The sequence below is a fragment of the Capra hircus genome, chromosome 26, assembly GCF_001704415.2.
Source record: "Capra hircus breed San Clemente chromosome 26, ASM170441v1, whole genome shotgun sequence".
NCBI lineage: Eukaryota > Metazoa > Chordata > Mammalia > Artiodactyla > Bovidae > Capra > Capra hircus.
The window spans coordinates 211,908-224,970 of record NC_030833.1 but is presented as its reverse complement, the minus strand read 5'-3'; the positions used below and the strand labels follow the sequence as shown (position 1 = coordinate 224,970).

Below are 13,063 nucleotides of genomic sequence, written 5' to 3'. Positions count from 1 at the left end.
ACAGTGCCTCTGCGGCCCTGGCTCGGGCTCGGCCACCCCCGTCTGGTCTCGCGGAGCCCGGAGCTCAGTCTGGGAGGATGAGGGCATCTGGGGGCCGCACCCAAGAATGCAGGCAGTGTGGACACAGGAGGCTCTGGGTTGGCCCTCTCACTGTGCAGCCCCGTGAGCCCCTGCTCAGCACCCAAGGGCTCGCGTGACAGGTTCCTGAGCGTCCTGGTCCTGCAATAAGGAATGGTCTGGTTGGCAGCAGAGTTTATTTCACCACTGAAGCGTGCACACACACACACACACACACACACACACACACAGGAGGTCCCGAGGAGCCGTGGCAGAAGCCAGCAGCCCCGTCCCCTTGGTGCCCAGGGCCGCTCTGCTCACAGCCTGGCTTGAGCACAAGCCAGGGCGGTCAGTGGAGACCCCAGGCTTTCCCGCCGCCTCCGAGCACCTTCCAACAGATGAGACGGCGCCCAGCGTTGCTGTGCTCACACCTGAAGGGCAGGAAGGTCACCACCACAGCCTGCACATTCTGGAAGCGGGCGGGGAGGGAAGGGTGGTGGGTGTGGGTACTGCATCTGGTCACAGCTCCGGCTCTCTGTGGCCAGTGGTGTTGCGACCCTCCCGGGCCTCCGCCAGGGCCCCTCATCCTGTAGGCGGCGGCCCTCTAGGTCCTGCTGCCCCTGCCCAGCACACTCACCAGTTCGCCTGGGGCTGCCCACCCCGAGCGCCGCGTGCTTCCTGCCGGAGCCCTGCCCCGTGGGGTGGGAAGTGTTTAGGGATGTGTGGCTGCAGACGCCAAACGCTCCTGAAGTCGGGTTGCTGAGTGGAATCAATTAACATGAGTGGTGTTTCCGGCACGTCCAGTGTGCTGGTGGTGCACGCTGCAGAGGCGTGAGAGGGTCTGGCCCAGCCGTAGCCCGTGTCCTCGTGGGCACCTGAGGCTGAGCACAGCTCGGCCGGGCCCATCAGGGAGGACGATGGGACCTCCTGTTTAAGACTCTCAGACATTACCTCTGAGGCTTGGGCTTGGCCACCCCCTGCTGGTTTTGCGGAGCCCGGAGCTCAGTCTGGGAGGATGGAGGGCATCTGGGGGCCGTACCCAGGAATGCTGGCAGTGTGGACACAGGAGGCTCCAGGGAGCTGAGTCCTGCAGCTTGGCGCCTGGGCCTTTGGACAGAAATGCTTGGTCCAGGCCCCGTGGATAATTTGAGACCCTGACCGCAACCAGAGCCAAGGGCCAGCTGGGAAGGCAGCAGCACCAGGGCTCCTGGAGATGATGGTCTGGACATGAATCCGTCAGCTGAGTCCACAGGCCCTGCGGCGCGGGGCAGGCAAGGGTGGGTTCTGGAGGCAGGCCTGTGGCACGAGAGGCTCTAGCACAGCAGAGCCTGGCCGACCAGGAGCCGGGCCGCAGCCGTCCTGCAAGGCCCGGGGGCTCCTCTAGCCAGAGGACGTGCGGGCGAGCCTGGGCCCAGGCTGGGTTCACGCTCGTGGGGCAGGCCGGCAGCTGGAGGGAAAAGCACCTGAGAGGCAGGGCTGCCTTGCCCTGGGCGTCGGGAGCTAGAGGCAAACCTCGTGTCTTCTGAGGCTGCTCTGGGCCGTGTTCCCCCGGTTCCCCCAGCAGTGGGTCTCGCAGTGTCTGCCCAGAGAGGGCTGCGGCCCCTGGGTCCACAGGCAGGGCAAGGTTCCGGGCAGGCCCTGGGTGAGGGTGTTCTGGGAGTGTCCTTAGAACATGGCCCATGCTGGGCTCACAGGTCCACAGACGCGCCCCCTTCTTTCTGGATGGACGACCAGCCCTTTTCCTCAAGTCCTTCAGTCCCTGGGGCTGCCTCTGTGGGGAGCAGGGGGCACCATGTCCTCTGGGCTGTGGCAGAACCAGCCCAGCCTGAGGACCTGCCTCCCCGCCCGGTGGTCAGCACCGTCCACAGCACTCAAGTGTCCAGGGTGGGCTCAGAGGAGCTGGGGTGGCCTGAACAGCCTGTGGAGTGGTGGGCGCCCGGCCAGCATGGACCAGGGTGGGAACCGCAGGACCCCTGCCGTCCTGGCTTGGGGAACTAACCCCAGCAGGAGACAGGGTATCCTGGAGCTGCGGGGCCGCGGGCCCCCTGGGAGGATGTGAGATGGGGAGGGGCTCGGGCAGGAGGTGTCACAGCTTCAGGGAGAGAGGCCAGCGCTGCCCACGTTGCTCTAGGCTCCTGGCTGCGGGGAGGGGAAGGGAGGGGAGGGGAGGGGAGGGCGATCGGGGCTGCGAGGCCTGGGAGGAGGGCACAGGCCTAGGGCCGCAGCGGCCGCAGCAGCCGCAGGGCGCCCAGGGCCCCGCCCAGCAGCGGGCAGAGGTGCCTGTGGCCTGTGGGCCCTGCGCCTGAGGTCCACGCCCAGTAGCTGTAGACGCCTCGCCCTGTTCCGTTGCTGCCAGGCGCCCCGTCCTCCGCATCCTCCAGGCCAAGCTCCGTCGGCCCCGCGGCCCTCCTCCAGCTCGAGCCCGCAGCCAGGCCCGCGGCTGCCCCTGCCGCGGCCCCCGCCGCCGCCCCCGCGGCCGCGCGCACGGAGGAGCCCGCGTAGCGGGGTGCCGGCCTCACACGCACCCTCGCAGCGCCGCGCCCGCCTCGGGCGCTGCCTCGGGCCCCACCGCGGCCGCCCTTGGCCGCACTGCCGTCGCAGAGGAAGGTGGCCGCTAGCAGCAGAGCCCAGCACACGGCGGCCGCCCAGTTCATGTTCCTGGAGCAGAACCTGCAGGACGGAGGAGGGGACCTCAGCTTCTGTGAGGACGGGGCGCTCAGGAGCTGGGGACAGAGGACGTGGGGAGGCAGGGAGGTGCTCAGGGCCCAGGCACAGGGGGGTCAGGGCTCAGGGGCGGGCTGGGCATTGGGTGGTAACGGGGGCCTCGCCTGCTGGAGGAGTGGGGAGTGGGCTGGGGTGGGCTGGGGGCAGGCCTGCCTGAGGATGAGGGCCTGGAGCCTGGGGCGGGGATGGGGGTCTTGTTCAATAGCCCGGAAGGGGCGGGTGGAGGTGAGGGTTCTGCAGCCTGGTTATTCTGTGTGGGGCGTGGAGTAGGGACAGAGGATGCGGCTTGCGAGCCCCCTGCGGTTGAGGGCGCTCAGGCCTGGGGAGGGGGCTCCATGTGTGGGCCGCTCCAGGGCCCGCAGGCCCACCGGCCACCGTGGGGTGAGGGTGCGTCTCCAGGTCCGAGGGCCCAAAGGAAGCGGGTGAGGGTCTGGAGAGGGGCCAGCAGGGAGCCTCGGTCGGCTCTCCCAGGCCCCTTCCGGGGCTCCGGGGCTGGAGCCGGGGTGCGAGCCCCACCCCGGGCAGGGTCCAGCCTGGCGTCCCCTCCCGCCCGCTCTGCTTCGCGCTCCGCCCCTCCCGCTACCGCCTGGCTCGCAGCTGGGCCGGGGACCAGAGGCGACCCCAGGGCGGCGGCTCCACCCGCCTCCCGGCCCCAGACGCCCCCCTCCACCGCCCGGTCTTACCAGCCGCGGGCCTCGGGTAAAACCGCGGCGGCTCCGAGTACCGCGGCCGGAGCGGAAGGGGGGCTGTGTTGGAGACCCGGCGGGCGCCGAGCGGAGCGGGGACGTGCGTGCGGCCTCCGCCCTCGGCGTGGGGCGGGCAGACGCGGCGGCTCATCCCCGGGACGGGCGGGAGGGGACAGGGGCGGGCCTTCGCAGGCGCAGCGCCCCTCTGCCCAGCACCGCCCCCGCGCCCACTCGCTGCCCGGTCCTCCATCCCTTGCGCACCCTCATCCTGCCTGGGCCCCCGATACCAGTCAGCCCCACTGTCTTCAGCACCTCGCACCCCCAGCTCCACCGCCTCCGTCCTCACCCCAACTCCGCACACTCCGCCGCCTGCCCCACCCGGACCCCAAGCCCCATCCTCCCTCACACCCTCTCCAGTTCCTCTTTCCCTCCGTTTCCCGGGGGTGTGTCCACACGGGCTCCTGACCGCGGGCCGGAGAGGAGAGGACGGCGCGCCGGGGCGCCAGGGCGCCAGGGCGTCCCAGGCCCAGAGCAGCACCGGCCCTCGCAGGCCCCCTTCCAGGCGGGAAAGGGGAGCCGGGACCCCTCTTCCCGCCTCCAGGGCTGCTGCTCAGGTTCCTCCAGGGCCTGCAGGCGGCCTCGCCACCTGTAACCCGACTGCCCCAGCTAGCGGCCCTCCAGGTCCCCGCCGGACTGGACCCCTGGGCCTGGCTCCATCTTGCTTCCCAAGGTTTGTCTGTCCTCGAGTCTCCTCCCGGCCCCCTGCCAACCCCAGACTCTAGGCCTCGCCGGAGCCGCTCCCCCCGGGGACACCGGCTCTCTCGCGGTGTCAGGAGTGCACTGGCCGCAGAACGCCTCTGTGACGCCCTCTCTCTCCGCTTCCGTCCGGTCCTGTGGTCCCTGAAGGCTCAGCGCTGCCGCGTCCCACGCTGTCCTGGGCACACTCAGGCCCTGCTGGTTTCAAACGCCACCTGGGCGAGAGGGGCCATGGCTGAGAGCCGCCTGCTGGCCCCAGGCCTCGCGCTGGTGTGGCCATGCGCAACGGGAGAGGCGGGACTCGTCCAAGGCTCGCGTCCTCTGGTGGACTCCCTGGTCCCACGCACAGAACAGCCCCAGTGAGTTGCTCACCTCCAGGAAACAAGGGCGCTTCTCTGACGAGATCAGGATGCTGCGTGGGGCCTGCGGGGACGGTCACTGCTGTGGCCGCTCAGCACCCTTCCCCTGCTCCGGGGTGTCCCCTGGGAGCCCACCTTCTCTTATTTTCGCCCATGGGGTCTGACTGTGACTGCCCCCTCCCTGGCCCTGGGAGGGGATGTGGCATGCCTTCCTGGCCACGCGGACCTGCTTCCCAGGGCAGGGCCGGGCCTGGCCCCTCTCCTGGGGCACCCCGAGTCGGGAGCAGCCGCACCTGTGACTCCACTGCCCGGAGCCCGGAGCCGGAGCTGGAGGGCAGGCCAGGGGGCAGTGAGGGGCGTGCCCCCTCGGCCTCCCGGTCGGGCAGCGCCCCAGCTGACACCGGGCATCTTCTCTGTCACCTGCACTCAGAGGGCCCCAGCCCAGGGACATCCCTGCTCCCTCGTTCTCAAGGGTCCTGCCTGACAGCTCCCAGACAGCCTTCGTGTTAAAGTGTAAACAGCAGCCGGCGTTCATCAGACATTTGAGGAAAGTCTGGAAAGTCTGCAACACAGTAAAGACCACAGCAAAGAAAAGGGGAAAAAGGCTCAAGAAGTTTGAGGAAATTAGAGAAAAACCCCAAAAAGCAAAAATAATCCACAGGCTCAGAAAGACTGGGGGAGATACTGCGTTTGTATAAGAGCGAGATGCCGTGACAGGGGCCGAGACTAAGCAGGAACTTCTGAAAACAAGGTTGCAGAAAGCCAACAGAACTGAGCTAGAAAGCGAAGGGCATTTTTTTAGATGAACAGCAACAAGACGGCAGATATGAGAGAAAGGGCGCGGTTTTGGACTCTGAGTCTGATGGACTCGCCCTTCAGAGGCGGAGGGTCAAGGGCACTCCGCAGGAGGGCCATGGAGGGTGGCTAATGAGCCCTTTCACGAGGCACTAAGCCTTTCCTGTCAAGAGACGTGAGGGAAGCGCAGGAAGCAACTCAGACTATTTTATGTTTAATTATTACCATGAAAAATTCAAATGAAATACTAGCCACTGGGACTTCCCTGGTGGGAAGACCTGGCGTTTCAATGCAGGGGTGAAGTTTCAACCCTTAGTTGGGGACCTGGGATCCCACATGCCTCATGGCCAAAAAACCAAAACATAAAAACAAATATTGGCCATTGGGCCCAACAGCACGTAGAAAGCAGGTCACCACTGCTCAGGCCCAGGTGGCTTCGAGCCTATGGACACGCTTTACTCATTGCTGCACAAAGGGAGGAAGACACTCATGATTTTCTCAGAAAAAGAAGACGGCACATTTCATTTCTTTTTTTGGTTGGTTTTTGGGTTTTTGATTATGAAGATGTATTACTACCGTGCCTTCACTACCAACACACGATCCTGGTCCTTCTTCTTCCCTCTGTTTTTGCTGTTCAGCCACTCAGTCGTGTCTGACCGCCATGCCACGGACCGCAACACTCCAGGCCTCCCTGTCCTTCACCATCACCAGAACTTGTTCGAACCCGTGTCCGTTGAATCGATGCTACCCAGCCCTCTCCTCCTCTGTCGCCCCCTTCTCCTCCTGCCGTCAGTCTTTCCCAGCATCAGGGTCTTTTCCAGTGAGTCAGTTCTTTGCATCAGGTGGCCAAAGTATTGGAGCTTCAGCATCAGTCCTTCTAATGAATATTCAGGATTGATTTCTTTTAGGATTGACTGGTTTGATCTCCTTGCAGTCCAAGGGACTCCCAAGAATCTTTTCCAACGCCACAGCTCAAAAGCATGAATTCTTCAGCGTTCAGCCTTCTTTATGGTCCAACTCACTCATGCATACGTGATCACTGGAAAAACCATAGCTGTGACTATATGCACCTTTGTCAGCAAAATAATGTCTCTGCTTTTTAATATGCCATCTAGGTTTGTCATAGCTTTTCTTCCAAGGAGCAAGCATCTTTTAATTTCATGGCTTCAGTCACCATCTGCAGTGATTTTTAGAGCCCAAGAAAATAAAGTCTCTCACTGTTTCCATTGTTTCCCCATCTATTTGCCATGAAGTGATGGAACCGGATGCCATGAATTTAGTTTTTTGAATGTTGAATTAAGGCCAAGAGAGAGACGTTGGCTATTCGACGACCTTCCAGCTGACTCAAGGAATGTTGCCAACAGCATGACCTTTCTGACAGAATCTAGTGACCAGCCCTTCATCGTTTCCCCAATAGAATCAAACAGCCACCACCAGGGACGGAAGCTCAGAGTGTTTGCCATTCTTCATTAACTGAACCCTGACACGCATCCTGAAGGCCGAATCTGGCTCTTCGACTTCAGCCCCCACTTTCCGGAGCGCAGTCCCCTTGTCGAGGAGAGCTATGCCCTGTGTGTTTTCTCGTCCTGTTTATCAGGCCCCTTCTGGTCTCATCGGTGGCTACGGAGCTTCCCGGCAGGATGAAGATATGCCACAGGCCTGAGCAAAAAAGAGCCATTTCTTAATTTTTAAATGTCTTTTTAAAAAAATTGAAATGTATTTGACATGTAAAAAAGTGAAGAACTAAAAAGCCTCTTGATGAAAGTGAAAGAGGAGAGTGAAAAAGCTGGCTTAAAGCTCAACATTCAGAAAACGAAGATCATGGCATCCAGTCCCATCACTTCATGGCAAATAGATGGGGAAACAGTGGAAACAGTGGCTGACTTTATTTTTTGGGGGCTCCAAAATCACTGCAGATGGTGATTGCAGCCATGAAATTAAAAGATGCTTATTCCTTGGAAGGAAAGTTATGATCAACCTAGACAGCATATTCAAAAGCAGAGACATTACTTTGGCAAAAAAGGTCTGTCTAGTCAAGGCTATGGTTTTTCCAGTAGTCATGTATGGATGTGAGTGTTGGACTATAAAGAAAGCTGAGCACTGAAGAATTGATGCTTTTGTACTGTGGTTTTGGAGAAAACTCTTGAGAGTCCCATGGACTGCAAGGAGATCCAACCAGTCCATTCTAAAGGAGATCAGTCCTGGGTGTTCATTGGAAGCACTGATGTTAAAGTCGAAGCTCCAATGCTTTGGCCACTTGATGCAAAGAACTGACTCATTTTAAAAGACCCTGATGCTGGGAAAGACTGACGGCAGGAGGAGAAGGGGTCGACAGAGGATGATACGGTTGGATGGCATCACTGACTCAATGGACATGAGTTTGGGTAGACTCAAGCAGTTGGTGATGGACAGGGAGGCCTGGCGTGCTGCAGTTCATGGGGTAGCAAAGAGTCGGACATGACTGAGCGACTGAACTGAACTGAACTGACAGGTAACATTTTGTAAATTTAAGATGTCCACCATATTGATCTGATACACTCACATATTGTTATGTGATTTGATTTGATTTCCATCAACATTCATTTGTGGGGAAAAATGCCAAGAAAGCTAGCCATAGAAATGACTTTTAAAACTTGATTAAATCTATATTTCAGACAAACCCTCAGTAGATATCATGTTTCGTGGAGAGCCTTTAAATATGTCCCATCAAAAAACATGAGCAAGGAACGCTTCCTACTCTCACCACTTCCATTGATCACAGTCCTGGGCCCAGAAGACAGTTGTGCCCTGAAGAAGCCGTGGACTCTGTGGTCGACCACTCACCCCCAACGCCTGGACCCGGGGAGCCCTCGCCTCAGCAGGGCCAGGGACACAGAGGGTGCTCTGAGGGTGCTGGGCAGGGCTCTGCTCCCCTGGGAGGGGCTGGCAGAGCCTGCACATCTCCCCTCCCCTTCCTCCACTCAGGACTGCGGCCTTGGTGCTGGAAGCTGCTGCCGCCTTCTGAGGACTGCAGGCTGGACACGCAGGCCAGAGGGTGGGTGGAAGGTGGGGAGGGGCCTTCTGGGTCCAAGATGCTCAGTGGGGCTGCTCCGCTGGCCGTGCCCTGCTCACAGCCTGACTGCTTGTCCCTGTTGGTGCGAGAGGTTGCTACCTGCGTATTCTGTGACTGCATGAGCATCCGCATGAGTGTCTTACGGCAGAGAAAACAGAACGTCTCTACCAGAGCAAGAAATAGCGGGCGATGAGACGCCATTCACAGTAACAGTGGACTCTATGAATGACCTCCCAGAGCGCAAAGGATCTTTATGGCCGAAATAAACAGAGCATTGAGGAACATGGAGGAAGACCTGCGTGACCGGGAGAAGCAGGCGGCGCCGCTGGGAGCCACGCCTGGGCCTCCTCCACGCTCGCCCTTAGGGGAGTGTGCGACTCCAGGAGACTCTCAGCAGAGCTCTTACGGGACCTGCTGCTGACTGAACCGTGGCCCAGCATTCATACTTTGGAATCCTGCCCCCAGCGCCTGAGAATGTGGTTATGTTTGGAGACGGGTCTTTACAGAGGTCAAAAAAGTTAAAGTGAAGTCATCAGGGTGGTCCTGACCCAATGTGACTAGTGTCCTTATAGGAGGAGATAGGAGGAGACTGGGTCACAGACTTGCACCCGGGGATGACCACATGAGGATGGCTGGTTACAAGCTGTGGATACGGGCCTCAGGGGAAGCTAACGCCGCTGCTGCTGCTGCTGCTCAGTCGCGTCAGTCGTGTCCGACTCTGTGCGACCCCACAGACGGCAGCCCACCAGGCTCCCCCGTCCCTGGGACTCTCCAGGCAAGAACACTGGAGTGGGTTGCCATTTCCTTCTCCAATGCATGAGAGTGAAAAGTGAAAGTGAAGTCGCTCAGTCGTGTCTGACTCAGCGACCCCATGGACTGCAGCCCACCAGGCCCCTCCGTCCATGGGATTTTCCAGGCAAAAGTACTGGAGTGAGGTGCCATTGCCTTCTCCGGAACCAATGCTGCTGAGACCTTATCTCAGATTCCAGGCTCCAGAACTGTGAGAAAATGAATTCCTGGTGTATAAGCCAGCCTCTCCGTGGCACTATTTTCCCCTGTGCCTTATAGCTTGTGGGATCTTAGCTCCCCAACCAAGGACTGAGGCACAGAGCCCAACCACTGTGCTGCCAGAGCTTTCCCTGCAGTGCTTTGTTACGGCAGCCCAGGCAGACTGAGGAGCTCAGGGGCTCATACAAAAAGATAAAAGTCAGATTTAAACAAATTTTGAAAAAGCAGTTCAGAGAAGAGGGATTCACCACGCCAGCTATTAAGAGCCTGCAGACACCATGGTGACAACGCAGTCTGGACAGAAGGCAGCCCAGGACAGAAGGCAGGTGTGGACAGAAGGCAGCCCAGGACAGAAGGCAGGTGTGGACAGAAGGCAGCCCAGGACAGAAGGCAGGTGTGGACAGAAGGCAGCCCAGGACAGAAGGCAGGTGTCATGGACAGAAGGCAGGACAGAAGGCAGCCCAGGGCAGAAACAAGACTGGGAATTTGACAGAGAAAAGGGAAACTGAGAAGAACCAGACAGAAATTCTAAAACTAAAGTATGTCAGAGAGCCGAGCCCAGCTCATCCCGGGCTGAGGAGCTGTCCCCTGCTCTGGTGCTGAAGTTCCCTGAAAGTGGCTGCTGGCGCCTTTGGAGTTTGCTGCTGCTACTGTGTCTCAGGGTGACGGGGGAGGAGAGGAGCTTGCTGGCTGGGCTGCTGGGAGAGAGCTGTGGCCCACCTGATGCATGGGCTGGTGGCAGTGAGCAGATGACAGGGTGGGAGGGTTTGAAGTTCCTCCTTCTGCTGCTGGTGCTAGGAGGGGCCGGGAGCCCGGTGGAGTTTGGCCAGGGCCTCATGGATGTCATGGTTCCGGAGGCAGTAGATGATGGGGTTGAGCAGTGGGGTCACAACGGAGTAGACCACGGACACCAGTTTGTTGAGGTCAAAGGAGCTGATGGCATGAGGCCGGGCGTACATGAAGATGGTGGTGGTGTAGAAGAGGGCCACCACGACCAGGTGGGAAGCGCAGGTGGAGAAGGCCTTCTGGCCGCCAGCCCCTCCTGGGACCCTCAGCACCGTGGCCACGATGTGGGTGTAGGAGATCACGGTTGCCAGCAGGGAGGTGGTGAGCACAGCGAGGGCCGCCACGAAGTCCAGCACCTCGATGGTGGCGGTGTCAGAGCAGGAGAGCTGCAGCAGGGGTGAGATGTCACAGAAAAAGTGGTTGAGGACGTTGGGGCCACAGAACCTGAGGCGGGAGATGAGAGCCGTGGACACGCAGGAGGCCAGGAAGCCGCCCAGCCAGGCGCCGAGGGCCAGGCGCAGGCAGAGCCTGGAGTCCATGATGGCTGGGTAGTGCAGGGGGCGACAGATGGCCAGGTACCGGTCATAGGCCATGGTGGCCAGGAGGAAGCACTCAGACGAGCCAAGGGAGAGGAAGAGGAAGAGTTGGGTGAGGCAGCCTGAGAAGGAGATCGTCCTCGCTGAGGCCAAGAGGCCAGCCAGCAGCTTGGGGATGGTGACTGAGGTGTAGAGGGTCTCCAGCACTGACAGGTTGGCCAGGAAGAAGTACATGGGCGTGTGCAGTTGACGGCTGGCTCTGATGGTCGCCATAACAACCAGGTTCTCCAGGATGGTCACCATGTAGATGGTGAGGAATGACCCGAACAGCAGCCCCTGCACGTGGCACAGCTCTGGGAAGCCCAGCAGGATGAACTCTGTCACCGACGTCTCCGTGGAATTGCTCATAGCCCTCTTGGCAGGGAGGCCACTTCTGAGCGCCTTGGAAGAGTGGAGAGAGGCAGATGTGATGTGTGCTGGGCAGGGGACTGGGTCCTGAGAGCTGGGTGGGGGCACCATAACCCCTTCTCAAAGTTGCTGTAGCACTGACCCCCCCAGTCCTTAACCCAACACACACCTCGCCCTGCAAACCCCTGGCAGGGGGGCCCCGCCTGCACACAAGTGAGCACAAGCATACCTCTCACGTCCACTCTCACATGGAAGCTCTCGGTTGTGCACTGCTGCCTGTCCCAGCACCACGCACACAGCCACATGTGGAAGTGTGCATGCCCATGCACACACACACACACACACCCCTAAGTGCACACCAGTGCACACATACCCAGGCACAGGCACACACGCACACACCCCCAGGTGCACACATATGCACACCTAAGTGCACACTGGTGCACACACCCCCAGGCACAGGCACACACACACCCCCCTAAGTGCACGCTGGTGCACACACCCCCAGGCACAGGCACACACACGCACACCCCCCCCAGGTGCACACATATGCACACCTAAGTGCACGCTGGTGCACACACCCCCAGGCACAGGCACACACACACACACACCTAAGTGCACGCCAGTGCACACATACCCAGGCACAGGCGCACACACATGCACACACCCAGGCGCGCTCCTGCGCACACCCCCAGGCGCACGCACACACACACATTCAGGTGCACTCCTGCACACACCCCCAGGCACAGGCACTCACACACACCCCTAAGTGCAGGCTGGTGCACACACCCCCAGACATAGGCACACACGCACACACCCCCAGGTGCACATGCACACTCCCAGGTGCACTCCTGCACACCCCCCAGGCACATGCACACACACACACCCAGGTGCACTCCTGTGCACACCCCCAGGCACAGGCACACATGCACACCCCCAGGCGCACTCCTGCACACACCCCCAGGCACAGGCACACACACACACACCCCCAGGTGCACACACATGCACACACCCAGGTGCGCTCCTGCACACCCCCCAGGCACGCGCACACACACACATTCAGGTGCACTCCTGCACACACCCCAGCACAGCACTCACACACACCCCTAAGTGCAGGCTGGTGCACACACCCCCAGACATAGGCACACACGCACACACCCCCAGGTGCACATGCACACTCCCAGGTGCACTCCTGCACACCCCCCAGGCACATGCACACACACACACCCAGGTGCACTCCTGTGCACACCCCCAGGCACAGGCACACATGCACACCCCCAGGAGCGCTCCTGTGCACAACCCCAGGTGCACGCACATGCACACACCCAGGTGCACACACACACCCATGTGTGTGCACTCACACAGGCGCGCGTGTGCACACTGCAGGGGAGCAGGCCTGCTCTGCGTGCTTGCTGTGCGGTCCTGGCTCTGTGTCCGGGCGCTCCTGGCCTCCACGTGGGCCCCAGCACCGCTGCTCCGCACTGCTCTCTGGCCAGGGCCGCTCACCCTCAGGAAGGACAGCGCTTCCATCAGAAGGCCAGCTGGATCTCCAGGGCTGAGCAAAATCGGGGCCTGGGATTTGTGGGCCTGGGGCTGGGGGTGGGGAGGGTTCATCCCCACCTTTGGTTTCCCCACGTGGACCCGTCTTGAGCTGGCCTGAGGTCTGTATCCTGTGTTTTCTGAGCTTGAAAGCGGCCTTTGGGAGACGGTGGAAGCAGTCCACTCAGAGCCTTTCAGAGGCTGAGTGGTTTGGGACTTTTGGGCCAGGACACCCAGGAGCTGGGTGTCTGAAGGATGGCTGGGCAGCAGGGAGGCGGCAGGCTGAGGCAGAGCTGGTTCCTGGCCAGCAGGCCCGGCCTCCGGGGCGTCCACGCCTCCTCAGACCCTCCCCTCACCGGC

The 13,063-nt window shown here is 60.6% G+C and overlaps 2 protein-coding genes across 2 annotated transcripts; both read right to left on the bottom strand.

Annotated features, from left to right (window-relative positions):
• Positions 238-4,054, bottom strand: SPRN (shadow of prion protein homolog (zebrafish)). Its single transcript, XM_018041273.1, has 2 exons — positions 3,465-4,054; positions 238-2,727 (listed from the first exon to the last, which is right to left on the bottom strand). Exon 2 carries the CDS (start codon positions 2,709-2,711, stop codon positions 2,271-2,273), a length of 441 nt encoding a protein of 146 aa, XP_017896762.1. The 5' UTR covers positions 2,712-2,727; positions 3,465-4,054; the 3' UTR covers positions 238-2,270.
• On the bottom strand, positions 9,370-11,582 carry LOC102185806 (olfactory receptor 6B1). The gene has a single exon (XM_005698672.3). The coding sequence runs from the start codon at positions 11,276-11,278 to the stop codon at positions 10,232-10,234; it is 1,047 nt and encodes a 348-aa protein (XP_005698729.1). The 5' UTR covers positions 11,279-11,582; the 3' UTR covers positions 9,370-10,231.

Excerpts from the sequence above, each read along its gene's own strand:
- LOC102185806 (XM_005698672.3), bottom strand. The coding sequence starts at position 11,278 with ATGGTGCCCCCACCCAGCTCTCAGGACCCAGTCCCCTGCCCAGCACAC.
- SPRN (XM_018041273.1), bottom strand. The coding sequence starts at position 2,711 with ATGAACTGGGCGGCCGCCGTGTGCTGGGCTCTGCTGCTAGCGGCCACC.